The 19,205-nt window shown below is 29.5% G+C and overlaps 1 protein-coding gene and 1 long non-coding RNA gene across 2 annotated transcripts in view; one reads left to right on the top strand and one right to left on the bottom strand.

The window, feature by feature from the left end:
• Positions 1 to 3,114: 3,114 nt before the first annotated feature.
• LOC147807334 (uncharacterized) lies at positions 3,115 to 8,317 on the bottom strand. The gene is made up of 3 exons (XR_015435774.1): positions 7,937 to 8,317; positions 7,774 to 7,828; positions 3,115 to 3,453 (listed from the first exon to the last, which is right to left on the bottom strand). It is a non-coding gene; the product is annotated as an uncharacterized LOC147807334 (long non-coding RNA).
• Positions 8,318 to 11,597: 3,280 nt separating this feature from the next.
• The window catches only part of LOC107449745 (inactive phospholipase C-like protein 2), a 44,283-nt gene continuing 36,675 nt past the window's right edge, over positions 11,598 to 19,205 (top strand). The window contains exons 1-2 of the mRNA XM_087168299.1: positions 11,598 to 12,604; positions 18,193 to 18,348. Coding sequence (XP_087024425.1) covers positions 12,160 to 12,604; positions 18,193 to 18,348 — 601 coding nt within the window. The 5' untranslated portion in view covers positions 11,598 to 12,159. The remainder of the gene's footprint in view (positions 12,605 to 18,192; positions 18,349 to 19,205) is intronic.

Genomic DNA, 19,205 nt, shown 5'->3' with positions numbered 1-19,205 from the left:
ATTACTCGCATGGAGTGGCCAGCTCGATCCCCGGACTTGAATCCTATCGAGCACGTTTGGGATGCTCTAGGGAGGCGTGTATCTGCCATCAATCCGCCCCCTCAGACCCTTGCCACGCTTGCAACTGCTTTACAAGAGCAATGGCTCTCACTTCCTATTGAACTGATAGACCGCATAATTGAAAGCATCACACATCGCTGTTTGTGCTGTATTGCTTCTAGAGGCAATCATATTCCATATTAAAGGTACTTTTTCTATTGCAAACCGATACTTCCAATTTGTTTATTTTATACATGTGCTAATTTCTATACTACTATTAATGTCTGATAATTTCTTTTTATGTTGTTTAATACCTTACTATGTGTTGTATATTGTGGGTAAGTTTCATAAAATTCCATGTGTAATTTCTTGAGTTATCGCGATTTTTGTGAATTTTCCTTAATTTATGATAACCAGTGTAGTAATAAAGTAATAAAGTATATAGTAGTAAAGTTTATAGTAGTAAAGTAAAGTAATAAAGTAGTAAAGTAATACCAAATTAAAGTAATAAGATAATACTTATACTTTACTTTTACCACATTAACCACAATCTGGAAAATATAGTCTCAATAGTTTAGACGGGAGAGCGCCCAATTATAAAATTCGTTTGTCCAAAGATAATTTTATGAAGAAAAAAAATAATTTGTATCGGCTATTTATTGTATCGTATTTTTTTTTTTTTTTTTTCCATATAGGTTAAAAACTTTCCGAACCGTTGTAGGTAAAAAAAATTTTAATCATTAGAACAATTCAATTTGAAATAACAAAAAAAGATAAAATTTGAGCAATTCAAAATCAGCTAAATAGTTTCTACGCTACAAAATTGCGATAAAACCGTATTTTCAAATTACCATTTCTCGTAAATTATTGGATCGATTCCGTTCAAATTTCAGATTTATTTGTTGTTGTTGTAGGCCATTAAGGCACAAAGGTTGCAATTGTTCTTGTTTTCCAGTGGCACCATCTATTGCCAAGAATTCGAGTATTGCCACACCCATACATCAAATCCGTTTACAGGGCGGACCCAATCATATATCCATTCATTCATCCACAAATCTCAATTTTGACCTAAAATAGAGAACTATCAACCTCCAATCCCGTAACCCCTGAGGTATAATTTGAAATAGGAACACGGAAGACTTTGTGACCCGACAGATTTAGCGTGCACTAGTCTCGCAATTGTGGAGCCTTATTCTCCACGACACCTTTGGCCCACAACAGGTGGTTGTGATAATACTTATACTTTACTTTTACCACATTAACTACTTGGTTATATTTTAAACGAATCATAGGACACGGCACAATCTATGAGCGTCGCAGGGTCGCAATTTCTGAGGAGGAAGATATTAAATTGTACAATTACAATAGTTCTCTCAATTTCACGCATAAGAAAAAAAAAATTTCTTAAATGCGTTAGTTAACTTTAAAAAGGGTAATTATTTTTAAATATTTCCTGTTTTTAATTTTAAGGAATTTATTAAATCGATAATAATTCACGAAAATTTCCTTTATTTGGCGATTGAGAGGGACTCATAGTGATTTCTAATAATTGAAAGGGACATATTCCCCTCAATAATGAAATATTCAGGGGAACGCATACCTACGCCCCCCTGACAATAACGCTCATGGCACAGTCATAACCTAGATATTCAATATATTAAAAATTAAGTTTTGTTTAAAATGTCGTTATTTTTTATTTTATTTTAAACATTAATAAATAATTAAACGAGTTCTATGAACTCTATACGACGAATGAATTAGAATCAGTAGACTAGCTTAAAACAAAGTTTTAAAAAAATTATTAGCCTGTCTATATTATTATAAATATCAAAGTGTTATTGTTTATATTTGTAATGCGCAACTATTGATGGCTACCATGCTTTTTTTTTCCCTCTAATGAAAAAAAAAAGAGATTTTTCTGAAATGGAATATTAAAAAACTTTTTCACAACTGATATATTTTCAGTAAAATAAAAGAAATTTGTTTCACTTCACAATATTTTATAATTTATAAATACGAGTGAAAATTGATATTCCAAGAAGGAAAACATTTTATGCACGTCAAGAAGGCCCACCCCAAATGTTCCAAAAATTATTTGTGGAATAGTTGAAACTCACAAAAATCATTCCCAGATAGCAAAATAAGGTTTTTTTCACCCAACAAAAACCTTTTCATGTAAACCTAAAAAGGGTTTTTCACACGGTTTTCGTGTAAACCTTCTAACCTTAAAACGAGGTCTGCGACAATCTGCTCTATTCTACGCACATTACCCTAATCCAAAACCTTGGGAAACAACCTTCCACATAACAACCTTAAAACGAGGTTGTCTTAGGGTTTTCAAGCGAGAAAAAAAAACCTTGAATAAAGCTAGTTCTAAGGTGAAAATCATCTTAAATCTACATAATTATAAGGTCTCCGTTCGCAGCGTTTCGTATGCTCAGCTAAAATCTACCTTGTCATGAGATTTTCATTGACAATGCAATTTAATACTATTGCTAGTGTACGTCAGCTAAAACGTCATTCTGAACGTGACGTCATCACTCCCAAGATTGTATGACGGCGCGTTTCATTATTATTATTAGGTTTTATATTTTACTTCATTATTATTATTAGGTTTTATATTTTTATATTTAGCTTCTCAATCAGAGGAAAATTCTTCTTTTCATCAATTTTGCTCGATTATTTTGGGGAAAATAATCATTTTTTATCCGTCTGACTTACTTTGCAATGAGAACTTAGCAAATTAAAATATCGTTTAATATGAATTTTATTTTTTCATTCAACGATTTGATTAAAGAAAAAACAAAATAAATAGAACATCTAATACTTAAAGAGGGTCTGCGTATTTTTTTTCTCTCTCTTATTCGGAATTTTATGTGGTGTGAGAAGTTTCGATGAGTGTAAAATTCGCTAATGCAGTTTTTTGCATATCAGAGAAAATTTACATGAAATGTCTTCTTTTGTCAAAATAAATAAAATGCAACTGATTATTTATCTGTTACTTAATATGTATGATCTGATAAATGTAGGAAATTTAATGATAACAAAATATTTTTTTCAAAAAATTGTTTAATGTATGTAGAAATTCCAAACATATTTTTTTAATACCCAGCAGCAAATAAATATTATGATTATCATAACAATTAATAAATGACAAGTGCACTAGTAGTGCAAATTAGATACGCCATAATTAAATTAGGTACTTTGTTAATATACAAAAATATTATCCGTATAATAACCACTAGTGAATGACACAAAACACCATAATTAAATCAACTATTTCGTTAATACATAAACAAATGATATTATAGGTATAATAACCACCAGTAAATACACAACATATTTAACAAGAAGGAATTAGCGAAACAATCTTCCTTCAAATAAATTACTTCCTCGTCAGATATGCCCCTTTCTCTGAAAAATAAGATGAAATTTTATGCATATACACATGAATTGCATGTACGTACATAGACACAAAAGTATATTGTACTTACAGGAATGCATGCATACATTATATGCATACAGGTGCATACACACGGGCGTACGCAGTATATAATTATATATATGTGGCTACTTTAAATATCATTGCATGAATAACATTGCTATTAGATAGTACATGCATATAGTACATGCACACGTGAGTACATTGTGTGTCATATGCACGTAGAAAGAATAAATTATTTGTACAAAACAAAAAGCAGACCACTCTTAAAAATTTTTCATTTAATGATCGGTTGTTTTTGTTGGTCTATGTCACACTAACAATGAACAATGAGCTATTGGTGCAGAGTTGGGAAACATTCCTGAGGATGATCCGAAGACATGTCAACACAATTTTGATCCTCTGCAGAGGGGATGGATCGCTTGCTTCGGTGACGACCTGCGCGTGAAGTCGAAAATTTAATGGTTAAAAAGTTTAATTATGATTGATACCGCACACCTTTGCCGGTTGAACAAAGTGATCACCCATCCACACACTGACCGTAGCCAGTGATACTTGACTTCGGTGTTCTAGTGGGAAACGTGTCCTAAAGTTCACTCTACTGCGAGATGATCTAATGATCGGTTATTTACGTTCTAGGACTCAATCTTAAGGGTTCCTAGGATCTCAAATATGTTAATTAATTAATGCAAACGATATTTTAAGTTATGAAATTAGACAAAAATAATTCTTACTTTCTCTGAAAAACATACCTTTTTTCGACGGATGCACATTTCTGACCCACAAAATGAAAGGGGTAGCCGCAATCTGGGAAATATGGTCCCAATAATAGTTTGGTCAAAAGAGCCGTCCAACGGGTATTCGCAATCCGAGATAAATCGTCCCAATAGTGTGGTCTGAGTCCAAAGCTTAGACCCCCTAATGTTAATTTTACTTTTTGCATATTTCACCATGTCTTGAGAATTTTTTAAATGAGTTAAAATAATTTTGCATACAAATATAAAATTCGTTTGCCCATAGATAATTCTTTGCAAAATATAACTTTTAGTAAATATTTACTTGTTTTATTTAATTTTATAATAGCCGAAAAAATTTTGAATGGTAAAGTATATAATTTTTTATATCATTTTAAAGAAGGAAATTTTAAATGCCAAAATACAAAATTTGAGTGAAATCGATCCAATAGTTCCTGAAAAATCGAATTTTGAAAAAGTCGCATTTTTAGGAGTTATTCATTTCGTCCAAATCTTGCCTTTTGCCATTTAAAATTGTTTAACTTACAATTCAAAATTTTTCAGACTGTCATTGAATAAAGTAACAAAAAATAGTTATTTTGACTAAAACTTATATTTTGCATGGAATTAGCTTTGGACAAACGAATTTTCTAATTGAGTGCAAAAAAATTTTCTATTCACTTAAGAAGCTCTCATGATATAGTCTCATACGCAAAAAGTAATAATAACATTAAGGGGTACAAACTTCCGCTCTTCTGACCATAACTATTGGGACTATTTTTTCCCAGATTACGGCCACCCTTATAATTTGAGAGTCAAAAACCCAATAAACACCAAACAAAAGGTATGTTTTTTCAGAGTATGAAGTACGTTTTTGTGTCTGATTTCGTAACTTAAAATATTATGTGCACTAATTAATTAGCATATATGTCATATTCTCGAACCTTTAAGATCGAGTCCTTGAATGTGGAGATACGATCATTAGATAAAAAGTTATTTAGAATGGTCCATTTATTTTTGCGTATCGTATATACGTATAGATACCTTAAGTAGAACATATAAGTGTGCATATTCTTATATACGTTAATTCACATAGATACACACATACATTATATGAATGTTTGCATCTATATATATATATATATATATATATATATATATATATATATATATATATATATATATATATATATATATATATATATATATATATATATATATATATATATATATATATATATATATATATATATATATATATATGTATCTATGTAAATGTGGGTATATTTGTACGTACGTATGTTTTGTACGTATGTACACAATTTATATATGTTCAATACATTTACGCATGTATTCATTCTCTATGTAATAACGATGTATGCACTTATGTATGAACAGAGCTCAAAAAATGGAAAACCCTGAAAAAGTTTGATCAATTGATCGTATTTTAATCTACTACGACTCGATCTTATTGGTTTAAAGGTCTAACTTTATGAGGGATTCAGTGCCTAGACCCTTAAAATAGGGGAGGTACCTGCCATCTGCAAAATATGGTATCAAGAGTTTATGAAGGAGAACGGCAGAAAGTTTGAATCACTTAACGTTAAAATTTCTTTTTGCGAATTTCGCCTTGTATAACTTTTTAAGAAAAATCGAAAATTTTAAATTTAAATTAAATTAATCGAAGTGTTCTTCAGAAATCAAATTTTACATAAATAACTCTTTTTAGAATTGAACTACCTAGAAACTATTAGCCCGATTTCATTCGAATTTCTTATTTTGCCTTTAAAATTACTTTAAAAATGATGAGGAAAAAATTCGATATTTTGCAATGCTACGTGTTTTCGACAATCAGTAAATAAAATAAAAAATAATATTTATTTAAAGTTATTTTTTGCATATATTATCTTTGGATAAACGAATCTTATAATAGTGTGCCAAAACTTATAATTCGCTTAAAAAAGTTCTTCAAATATAGCAAAATACTTAAGAAACTTTGTTAACATTAAGAGATCCAAACATTCATATATATGTACACATGTTTAATGCACGTACATACGTACGTATGTATGCGCTATAATAATATTGCAAGTACGTTTGCTGCACGCATCGTACTTACGCACATACGTACGTATATGCACGCAACGTAACGTATGTACAGCGCGCACAAAATAAGATCACCCAGAATGACTTTTTTCTATAAAGATCGGATCTACACTTATTGGAACACAATCTTAATGGTTTAAGGCGGTGATCTTAATTATGCTAAATAATTAGTATGACGATATTTTAAGTTACGAAATCAGACAAAAAATAAAGTGTGTTTCGTTGAAAAAACATGCCTCCTTTTCGTAGGATTTCAATTCTTGCTTTTAAATTATATTGTTGTAATCATAATATGAAAACTATGGTTCCAATAGTTTAGGAAGGAGAGGAATCGAAAGTTTGGGTCAATCTTTAATGTCAATTTAATTCTTTGCATATTTCACGTTCAAATAAATCTAAACTTTTTACGCAAAATTATAAAATTCATTTATCCAAAAATAATTCTGTCAAAATATTTTTAATATTTTTTTTTATTTTAATTAATAATGGTCGAAAAATTTCTGAATTGTTAGTATATCTTAATGCCCATTTTAAAACCGTAATTAATTTAAGGTACAGTGTGCATGCATCCCGATAAGACGTTTAGTCTGAATTCGCGCACTAGCTAGTCGGGAAGGGGTTAAAATTTCGATTTATGATAACTTCCTATCAGCCAATAATATGGTAATAATTGTGCTTATAGTGGACAGAAAGAAATTAAGACATGTATTGACATATAGCACAGAGTTCCCATTTTAAATTGAGCATTCCAGCTACAAAAGTAAAAAAAAAAAAAAAAAAAAAAAAAAAAAAGAAGCCAAAATAAAAAAAAAAAGTCAAATTTTCGATAGAAGATTATTCCTATAAGCAATAAATTCTACTTATAGTGGTTAGAAAACGAATAAAACACATTATACATGAACACAGGCTACATGAATATCTATATTATCCTGTCTAGAAATTAATGTGCTTAAGCTAATTGGAAAGTTAACGAAATTTAAATTACAATCTTCTAGCCTTAAATAAACTAGAAAGTGAGTTAAGAAAACATTATAAATGATACGTTTGGCAAAACTCAGATTCAAACTATAGTAATACACAGTTTAAATTTTAAAATCCTGAAAAGTAGTCTGGAGCGTCATAAAATTTTGGAAATTTGGAACTCCAATTTGGGAAATATAATTTTTATTTGTTGAGCTATCTTTTTATATTAATGCGAGCTTATTAATTTCAGTTAGTATTAATCTCGTTTATCAAAAGTTATGTAAAGTGTACTTCTTTTTTTTTATTATATTTTTTTTTACAATGTGGAACTATTTACTTGAATCTATAGGCAGTTCGTACATCTAAAAAAAATAATAATAATGTAAAACAGTAATAACAATAATAAATTAAAATATTGTTAATTAAATTTAAATTATAGCTGCAGTGTTTACTTAAAATTTATTGAAATTAAGAAGACATTATAATTACCATTCAATGTCCCTTAGGTTGTGTCGTTCCAATCATAAATTTAAGTTTTAGATTCCTAAGTTAAATGTTAATATTAATTGAGATTTTTTTAAAAAAATAAATAACAATACGTAAATTAAATACTTAATAATGAAAATGAAATGCAATCAAATTGTGTAAATACTTTTTTCTTGTTACAAAGAAAAGTAAATATCTTTAACTGGAAACAATATAGCAGAATATCAATAAAACAGAAACTCCAATTTCAACTTAATCGAGGAAGCTAATTCCAAGAGTGCAAATGATCACCAGCAGTAATATTAGTGCTATGTTGCGCATGACGTAAGCAGCAGTTTTTAAGACAGCATTATGGGAGGGAAGGGGATCAGGTTTACAAGAATTTTCTTTCGTGAAATTTAGTGAGATTGTTTTTTTTTTCTTTCCTTTTATTTTTATTATTTTTAATTGAATGAGAATTTTGAAGTTTGAACATTAAGCATTGCCTCAAAGTTTCAGTACAGTAAGGCTAATAGAAGTTTTTCTAGTTCTTCAAAGAACTTTTTTTAAAATTTTATTTATTGCTTTTCCATTTTAACTTAAGGTATTTTAGATGTATAGTTGTTAGCTAATACAAATAAAACGTTTAAAGAAAGAGTAGAGATTTAAAAGAATATCTTCAGATTTTTTAAACGACTTGAGTAAAATTTAATTAAACAGACTTTTAGCCTCCCTTTAGAAAAACGTGTTTTTCTTTATATCACTTTTACATTTTTTTTTATACAAATTTTTTATTTTCAACACTGTTTTGTTGAAAATGTACATAAGAAAATTTTTCACTCTTAAAAAACTGATGCAAATTATCAGCAATTTACGTACCTACTAACTCATAAACTTTTTAGAGAAAACATTTTACAGTAGTGAAAATTGTTTGATTGTTAGTTTGACAAATTTATTTAAAAATTATTTGTATAATCTAAGATAATAATTTTATAAATAAATAAATTTTATTCTTCAAAAATAAAATAATTAGCATTTATGACTTTTTAGTTTCAAGGTTAAATTGTAATTCAAGTTATAACAATAAAAACACTATATGAATAAAAAATAAGATATATAAACATACAGATACATCCACTAATGCACTTCATATATATTCAACTCTACCAAGTGAAATAGCATTGAAAAATTCAACCTAATGACATTCATCAAAAAACTGCAATTGATATTATTGAAATTCTATACAGTGTGCAAAAATTAAACGGACCACCCTGAATAACTTTTGATCGAATGATCAGATCTTCACGTTCTAGGACTCAATCTAAATATTTCGAGGGGATAACTTCAAAAATGCTAATTACCTAGTGCAAATGATATTTTAAGTTACGAAATCAGGCACAAAATCCTACTTTCTCTAAATAAACAATTTTTCCCCCCAACGGATTTGGATTTCTGACCCCCAAAATCTAGAGGGTAGCCGCAATCAGGGAAATATATGGTCTAAATAGTTTGGCCAGAAGAGCGGTCCAACGGTTGATCCCCATAATGCTAATTTTATTTTTTGCGTATTTCACCATATTTCAAGAACTTTTTAAGCAAATTGAAAAGTATTTGCACACAATTATGAAATTCGTGTATCTATTATGTTATGGAAAAAGTATATTTTAGTAAATATTTTTATTATTATTTATTATTTTATTAAGTAATAGTCGGAAAAAATTTAAACTGTGAGGTATGTATTTTTTTACATCATTTTAAAATAGGTAATTTTACATGACAAAATGCAAAATTTGAGCAAAATCGGTTGAATAGTTTCTGAGAAATCGAATTTTAAATACACAGGCAGGAACAATTCGACCGATTTAACTCAATTTTGTATTTTGCCATGTAAAATTACATACATTAAAATTTAATAGAAAGTTGTATGCCTTACAATTCAAAAATTTTCCAGCTATTATTTAATAACTTTATAAAAAATAATAAATGTCTACAAAAATTATTTTTGCATGCAATTATCTTCAGATAAACGAATTTTAAAATTATGTTCAAAAATTTTTCAACTTGTTTGAAAAGATCTCGATATATGGCGAAATACGCAAAAAGTAAAATTAAAATTAAGGGATTCAAACTTTGGATCGCTCTCCTGATCAAACTATGTGGACTATATTCCTCAGATTGCGGCTACTCCCTATATATTTGGGGTTAAAAATCTAAATACGTCTGAAGAAAGGTATATTTATTCAGAGAAAGTAAATTTTTGCGTCTGATTTCGTAAGTTAAAATAACGTCTGCAGTAATTAATTAGCATATTTGAGGTCATCCCTTCGAACCGCTAAGATAGAGTCATAAAACATGAAGATCCGATCATTAGATCAAAATTTATTCAGGGTGGTCTGTTTCTTGTTTTGCGCACTATACAGCGAGTTTTGTGTACAAAAAGTTTTTAAATTCACTCCAAAGATATGATGAAAAAAAGTTATGGGTCTAGGCTTTGAATCTACCCAGCTTTAGAGCGGGTACCAGCTTGTCAGGGAAATAAAAGCGGAAGATGCGCAATGCTGATTTTATTGTCACCATCACGCGGTTAGTCACAAAACGTGGATCTCGATGACCCTCTAGTTCACAAGGGACTGTTGGGCGAATTTTTTGTATCGAATATTTTAAGTAAAATTCTCTTGGAGCGGATATTTTATTGCTATACCATAATTAGGTCTGCAATAAGGTAAAATGAACGAGAAAGGGCCATAAATTTTAAAGGGGCCGCTGCGTATGGGACCCCTAAAGTCAAATTTGAAAAAAAAAAAATTACAATTTCTGAAAAAGATATTGAAGATTAAATTGAAATTTTTTAAAAACTTTATTCATTTTTCAATGAGATTATTCGAATGAAAAGTTTCGAAAAATTAATGATAACTTGTATTTGTTGTGTCCACATTTTCTTAAAAAGGCAAAACTCGATAACTGCTAAAGTATTTCTCGTTGTTACAGGAAGACGGGGTAAAGCCGTTGACTAGATATGATTCAGATTCAGCAGAAATGTTTTCCATACTTTTTAAATCTAAACCGTGACTACGAGAAAACTTTAAAAGAAGGTTTTTGCAATGCACTTTCGCAGACCTTAGAAAACAATCCAAAAACATGGTCTTATGCTCGTTTATTTGCTTTCCCTTAAATGAGGTTTTTTGCAAAATATTTTCTAATTATTTATTAATATTTTCGCTGGAAAGGTTAATATTTGCCTTATTTCGTTTCCTTGGAAAAAAGGTATCAGCTTTATATATTTCTGCTGACCTTATCATGACAACAAACAAAAATGAAAAAAATAAGGGATGCCATTTGCTTATTTTTTAACCTAAGAAACAATATTTTTTTAAAAAGCTTCAAAAATCATTTAGTTTTCCTTTTAGGATAAAAGGTTGGAAATTTCAATATTTTTGCTTTATTGGAAAAAGGTTTTTACTGCAAACCTTTTCGTGACAATGAAAAGAAAATTCTGGCACAACGTTGTCGTAAGGTTACATGCTTTCTGGGATTAATACTAATGTAGTATTAATTACATTTAATACTATGTTTGATGCTTTTTCCATTCGTTTTTAAGTCGATAATAGCTTTCATCTTTGTAATAATTTTTTCCTCTTTTAAAGTAAAGAATCACAATTTATTTTAGCGCAGTTAAAATATAGCATCTAATAATCAATTGTATAGTGATAGTATGGGAAAATATCAAACTATCTTTATATAAGCTAGTTGATAAAAGGAATTTTCACCTTGAATCCGAAACTGATCAATAATAATTATCTTAAAGATATTGAAAATATACTATAAAAAGAAATTTTGGCAACGTCCATGAGGTTTAGATAGCGCCCTCTCGTGGGTACGGATGATTGCCGCGGCAAACCGCAAATTGACGGATTTAGTGTGAGCATTGTTTACTGTGAGTTGTGTTATCTCGGTGAAATGCCTCAAAAATATTATCCCAGACTTTCGTATTAATTATCTCTATAATAAAACAATCATTACGAACATTATTATTTCGTGTTATCAGTGAACTTACAGTGTTATATTCGTTGTTTCAAATCATGCTTACATAATGACCCTGTCCCAAACATATGATCCTTGTCAAAATAAAGCAGAAAGGTTTCGGTATCGCTATGTTTTGGATTAAAACGATAAGTAAATAAATGTGCTAAACTTCTTCCGCTTCTGAATCTGTCGTTTTTTGATCGGATACCAATTTCCATTTATCGTCTGCTTTATTAAATGAAATTAATCAAAATGTGATCAGTGTCTTTTGCGAAATATATTGCTCTTGTAATGACTTCAGAACAGAAAAATAATCGTCTGTTTTATTGAACGAAATTTTAACAAAATGTGATCTGTGTCTTTTGCAAAAGATATTGCTGTCGTGTAATGACTTCTGAACAGAAAAATATAATCAATAAACCGACTATCAAATTAGAAAATAGTGAAATAATAAAAACCAGTGATGAGCGTTTGGATAAATGTTGTGACTCGCCCGTTTTGTTGGCGGGAAATAAACAACAAATCTTGCCAAATAATAACCACGAAAATGATGTCAATAAGTTGACCATGGGAGGCCCGAAATCTCCTCGTATAGACATACCTAATGCACAGCAACGTAATATCCACCAACTGTCCGGTAATTCACTGGCCAGTGAAGACCGAAGTAGTGTATCAGAAGAAGGTAGTAGTGAAAATTTAGTTTATTTTGATTGGTCTATATCTCAATCTAAAGACGATGGAAGTGGTAGTTTTCGCAATCAAGCTCAGCGACCAAAATCAGTGTCATTCCATACTGCTTCCAGTCTTCCTTTAGAAAATAAAATTTCTAATGGTAAGATTTGCTGAATATTGTAATTTATTCATATTTTAGTGGTCTTTGAAATCAAGCTTATAAATTCTGGGGATGTTTAGAGCCTTTAATAAAATAATATAACATTTCTTTGCAGTCATTTTAACTGTAAAAAGCATAATGTATTTAAAAGTAACTTCATTTAAACAGAGTTCGCCCTGTGAATAAAAAAAAGGGTGCACAGGAAGGGACGCTTCAAGAGTTTTGAAAGGGCACTCAATTATCACCATTAAAATTTAGTAAAATATGTAATATTGTGTAATAACTGAATTTGATCCTCAATTTTTAAACTATCCTCTTATACTAATTTATGTGGATATTTCACAAAGCAATTCTCACTCATGATCAGAATAACAGAAAAATTTGGAAAATAACTACAGGCAAGGTAATGGACAATCTCTCTGAATGTAAATTTTCTTCAAAAAAAAGTGAACTAAAAAAAGAATTAATTGATATACAACTTTAAAGCTTTGTTTTTTTTTATTTTAAATTGAAAATTATGAGAAAATAAACATTTAAAGGTGCATTTTCTTTAAATAAGAAGTAATCATTAAAATGAAATAATGGTTAAATTTAAAATCACTAAATGAATCATTCCCCCTACTAAACTATCACTAAATGAATACTTCCCCCCTAAATAAAAGAGGCGAATACCTCCAGGACCGAATATCATGCAATTTTTAACAATTTTAAAAATTTACTGACAAATCTGAAAAAATCTGGATAATAAAAAAATTTACTAAAAAGAAATGAAATTAAAATTAAATAATTATTATTAAGTAAATAAATCATTAGTGGACTCTTCATTGAAACATGTGGTTAAGAAAACAACCTTTTCCTGAAGAAAAAAAAATACAGTACAGAACCCGTTATCCGGAAATCAGAAAACCAAAAAACCGGAACAAAATTCAATAAATTTTCTCGCCATTTTAAAAAAAAAAAAATTTCTTTCTTTTTTTAAAGATGTTTACCTTACCATCATTTTGCAAATAATCATTAGTGTATTACTTCATCGTTTTTTCTTATTTTTAAGATTATTTTCAAATTTTTTTTTTAGTTGGGTTTAACAATAAAAAAAACGGCTTTTTGTAGCGATTCGGAAAACCGGAAAAATCAGTTTTCCGGAATAGCGATGGTCCGGACCGTTCCGGATAATCGTTTCCCTACTGTATAAAGGTAGTGTTTTTTAAGGAATAGCCGCTTATTTTTAGTAAAAGGGCAAGGCTGGTGCATTTATAAATATCAAAGTGCTGGCGGGGTTTGTCACCCTTCAAAAAGCGCTTAGGGAGAGCAATGACTTAAATTGGAGGGTGTAATAAAAGTTTGTTTTTTTAAATGAGTCCTGTTTGCATAATAAAATGCATAAATTTTTCTCAGGAACCTGTATTTATATTCTTTAGTGTCTAATAAACTTGTAGAACATTTATCTTCATTTTAAATAAAAATAAGAACTTTGAAGAATTTTTATTGTACTTATTAAATAAGAGCCTTCTTTCCGATCAAGCATAATAAATAGTTCATAAGCTTAAATCAGCATTAAAAAAAAAGATATAGCTTGTCTCTAAACTCGTGTGCAAATTTATTATTTTTAATAAATCTGCTGTTTTTTTTTTTTTTTTAATATGGAATTTAAGTTGCAATTTATTATGTTGAAAAAATTATTAATTCAAGTGTAATTAAGTCAAGCAAAATGTAAATTCCAGTGATCTAGATTTTCTTCTTTTCCCTTTCAAAAAATTTTTTTCTTATTTTTGTAAAAAACTTAATTTAAATTTATTATGTATCTACAACAGCTCAAAAGTACTTACCTATTACTGACTGTTTCTTAACTTGTCAACTTCATATCAATAATATTGAATCTCCAATTTTACTCTTTTATAGATAGTAAAACGTGCTTGTTACCGAGTCCTAATTTAACTAGTTGATAACTGTTATGAGAAAATATTTAAAAATGGTTGATCAATGTTTAAAAATTACTTAAAACTCTTTTGTTATGAGCCTAACTTAAATTTTACAAGAAATTTTTTATAAACTTCCTAAAAATCGTTTTATTGAAGCTGTTAACAAAATCAGTATCTATCTGACTGTTCAAAAATTTTTACTTCCCTTCAGATGCACTTTAAACTCCTTTTAGTCAAATTACAATATATTTCTGAATATTATCACATTCGTGTCTTAGCCGAGAATATGCTTTTTCTTTAAAAATTCACGCAAAATTTAGAAACCAATATTGAAAAAATGAGACAGTATCCTTGTGGCTAACTTGTAACTTCCCTTTTGGACAACTCATCTATCCTAGATAATTTGTTGCACTTTGTTCAGAAAGAAAAACCCATTTAATGTCCTTATTATTCTTACTTATGTATCCACCAGTGCTCTTTTGAAGCCTTTAAACTTACTAGTCCAGAGTGAAGTTATCAGCATTTCAACTTAGCAAAAAGCCAAGGTAATTCAGGTGGTAAGAGTTGAATCGTATGAATTGATGTTTTAAGTGAAATATTAAGTAATAAAAAAAACTTGTTAACAATTATTCCTTTCCAAATGTCATTTTTAGGTTTTTCATATTCAACTGCTATTTTATGTGCTTATATGTTTTTTATGTACTGTTTTGCAATATTTAGTGATCTCTTACTAATGCTCGACCAACAACAAGATATTCGTGGAGGTGTTAGCAGGAAATTTTGCAAAATTAACGGATCTAATTGAAAGCCCTCTAGCTTTTGAACATTTTCATAAAATTCTTGAATGATGTTTGGAAATATACTGTAATCAAAGATTTTACCTAGATAGATCAAGATATATTAACTGCGTATAATTTGAATGAAATATTTTGATTAGTTTGAATAACAATGTGAGGTCCCCCATCTATCTAGTAATGGATCTATGGATCACACAGAAAATCTAATGAAGGAACAATAGTTATTTTACTATCATAAAAAAATTTTCATAATAGCATAAAAAATATTTTTAGGAAAGGTAATTTATTTTTTCTACATTTCAAATGCAATTAAAAAAACATGGAGAAACCCAGAAGGCATTTAAAGATCAAAAATTTGATTTGAAAATATGTGAGGAAGAATTTCTTGAACCATTACTATTCACATCCAAAGTCATGTAGTTTGTCAAGTAAATAGAAAATTTTCTAGAATCAAAACATGTTCAATATAGTTCATTTTGTATCATCAATGTTGTATGCAGGGGTGCCAGGATGGGAAGTTGTTGTGACCTCCCAAATATTTTCACTACTCAGAGAATTTTGCTTGGCTATCAGGCATACTCACAAAAAATAATTTTCTCTTATTTTATTTGGGAAAAACAAATAAATGAACAACGCATCTTACTTTGTTAAAATTTCTGATTTATTTGGAATAATTTAATGTAAAGCTCTGAGGACTGGGGGGGGCAATAAATAACAGGGGGAGTAGCATTTAATGTAATAAAAATTACCAGGACATAAAAATTGGGGTATTAACAAAATCTGAGAAATGATTAAGAAGCTCCCTAAAAAGGAACTGTGTCCAGGGGTCTGTCTAGGCCAAATTTACTACTGTTTAGCGGTACCTTCACAAATTCAACTTTAGGAAAAAGAGTAGTTTCACGAAATACTTTTTCTTAAAATTTTATTTTTGTATACCAGTGTTTCCCAAAGTGTGGTACGCGTACCCCCAGGGGTACGGGAACAGTTTAGTGGGGGTACGCGTTCTCATGCGAATTATCTTGAAACAAACTAAAATTACAAAACAATTTATTTAAAAACAAAGCTAGCCATGAAAATTTGCTGTTACATATATTTCTATTGGCTATTTTTTGCAGAGTTAACAATTAATAATTAGTAGTGTTAACAGCCAGTTGAGATTCTTATTTTTTGTGCAATTTTTTAATAGTAAAAAATACATTCATTTTTTTATTAGCGGTACACAGCGTTACGAAAAATTTGCAAAGGGTACACAAAAGTCATAAGTTTGGGAAACACTGTTGTATACCATAAGAAATGATAAATCTATGTTTTTACCATATTTTTAGGTTGATTTTTTAACATAATTTTTCATTTTCACAAATTATGTCTAAATTTTCACAAAATGGGTACCTCTCAGAAAAACGTAGACAGATCCCTGGTGTCTGAATTTTCGGAATTTAGCACGTGTAGGGAGCAGGAAGTGGAGTCCAATTGTTAATTGTAAAAGAAAATATTAAAAATTTTGCGTAGTTTGAAAATTATGTGTCCATTGAATTGATGGATTGCTTTTACAAAATCCTTTTGATGCTGCGAGAAAAGAAGTAACAATTAATTCAAGCTGCTAATTATCAATAGTGATTTTAAAATAATATTTTTTATTTCATTTGTTTCTATACCGGTTTTATTTTATTTTATTGAATTATTATGTATATTAAATGGAACAAATAGGCATAAAGTCACATTTACTATATTCATATCTACTATTGTTCACTTTTTAAATGGAACAGATAAGTATTTTTTTAAATAAGTTCAGAAAACTTTTCATTTATAAGGAATTTTTTTATTTATTTTTTAACTATTGAAACTATATTTTCATTTTAGACCAAGATTATCAGAATACCTAGTTTACATCTATCGGTATTCAATGAGATTTGCTGATTACTAAATCATTTGTAATTCGATTTATGGGATAGTGAAAAATAATGTCTACATCTTAACTGCATTTCTAATTTTTTTTTACACTTCTTTATCATTAATATTATTTACTGCCCTTCGTGTGCCAGGCAGGGGTTGAAGGAAAGTTAAAACTTCATAATGTAGTAATTGCTGATTGTGGTTTAGTTAGTTTTTTTTCCCTCTGCTTAAATAAATATCTTTAAATGATAAACCATTTTTTTAATTTTTGTACTTTATAGCTTTTATTGATTTATTTTTGCCTACTCTACTTTAACAAGCTGAGTGACTGGGTGGCACAGTTGGTTTGTCGTCGGCCTTCTGAGCCCAAGTCTGCGGGTTCGATCCCCGGCCCAGACACCGGATTTTCGGGATGCAGAAAATCCTCAGCCGCCATGTCGTATGATTATGCGGCATGTAAAAGATTCCTGGAGTGCCTCATTGGCTCTTGGCATTTCCGGCAAAATTAAATTCCTAGTGCACTTTAGCATCCAAATAGAGTCTCGGTGCTGCCATCTAGTGTGGCAGAAACTAGACGTCCAAATAAACATGACCAACGGTATCTCACCCATTGTGGTGGTCCTGAAAGAGTGGATACCACCTCTGGAGAACGCACTAGGTCTGTTCATCGGCAAGACCGATTGTGCAGCTCATTGGAAATAAAAAAAAACTTAAACAAGCTCCTTGATGTAATGAGCCATTTACATAGATTTGTATGTTCTCTTTTTAAACCAGCTCAACTGTACTACGAAAAAAAGTTATGTGTCTAAAATAAAACATTTATTTAATTTTGAGCACAGCAAAAAATGCAAAATATAAATTTTGAAATTTAAAAATTCTCAAATAATTAATTATTAAATGTTATGAATTATTAAGGGATTGTGATATTTTTAATCACTTTTTTAACTATTCATTAATTGTGTATTTATTACATTTTCAGCTATTGATTGTGTAAAGTATATGGCCATTGGAAGCAGTTTAATCAAAGTTCGGCCCAGTGCTCGGCAGTATAGACGGTACTTTAGCCTGGAACTACATCCTGAAGATTATGCTCTCAAATGGGTACCTTCTTCCAAAAAATCTTCTAAAGCAAGAAGTAAAATATTTATTGAGTCTTTACTTTTTATTGTAAATAATTTATGTTTTTCAATTCAGATTTGCATGCTTTGTTAATCTCAATGATGCTATTTATTGATTGTAATTCGGTGAATTAAATAATATACATGAAGTTTTTTACAATTGTGTATCTGATAAAATACATTTTATCTTGAATTATAGAATTAATTTTTTATTTTATTTATTCTTGTAATCTCACATTAATTATTGATTATACTGCAGTACTCTAAGGAATAAAAAAAGGTATTCTGAAGAATAAAAATATAAATATTGAATTAAAGTTCCCATTTTCAAAGAATCATTCATCCTGTCTAGATAGGTAACTAAGGTTTCCAGCACTTAGGTACAGCTTTAGCTTTTGTGCTCCCACAAAATATTATATGTACAGAGCACAAAAAAAGTATCTCCCTGAATAACTTTGATCTAATGATCGAAATTTCACGTAGTAGGACTCAATCTTTACGGTTCGAGGGGTGATCTCAAATGTGCTAATTAATTAGTACAAATGAAATTTTAATCTACAAAATCAGACACAAAAATGTACTTTCTCTGAATAAACATACTTTTCCCCCCGGCTAATTTGGATTTCTAACCCTCAAAATATAAGGAGTAGCTGCAATCTGGGAAATATGGTTCCAATAGTTTGGTAAGAAGAGCAATCTAAAGTTTGACCTTCTAATGTTAATATTAGGGAGGTTGTTATACTCTGATCTAAATAAGTACCTAAAATCCCTTATTCAGTTTGGTTTAATGACTTTTACTATGTCTGATTGCTTTGATCATTTATAAATTTCGTAATTCGGAAAAATTCGTCAAACATTATTTTCTTAAATAGCA

This window comes from Parasteatoda tepidariorum, chromosome 7 (assembly GCF_982258835.1).
Source record: "Parasteatoda tepidariorum strain Cologne lab strain chromosome 7, Ptep-v5.0, whole genome shotgun sequence".
NCBI lineage: Eukaryota > Metazoa > Arthropoda > Arachnida > Araneae > Theridiidae > Parasteatoda > Parasteatoda tepidariorum.
This window is presented reverse-complemented; position numbering and strand designations above follow the sequence as displayed.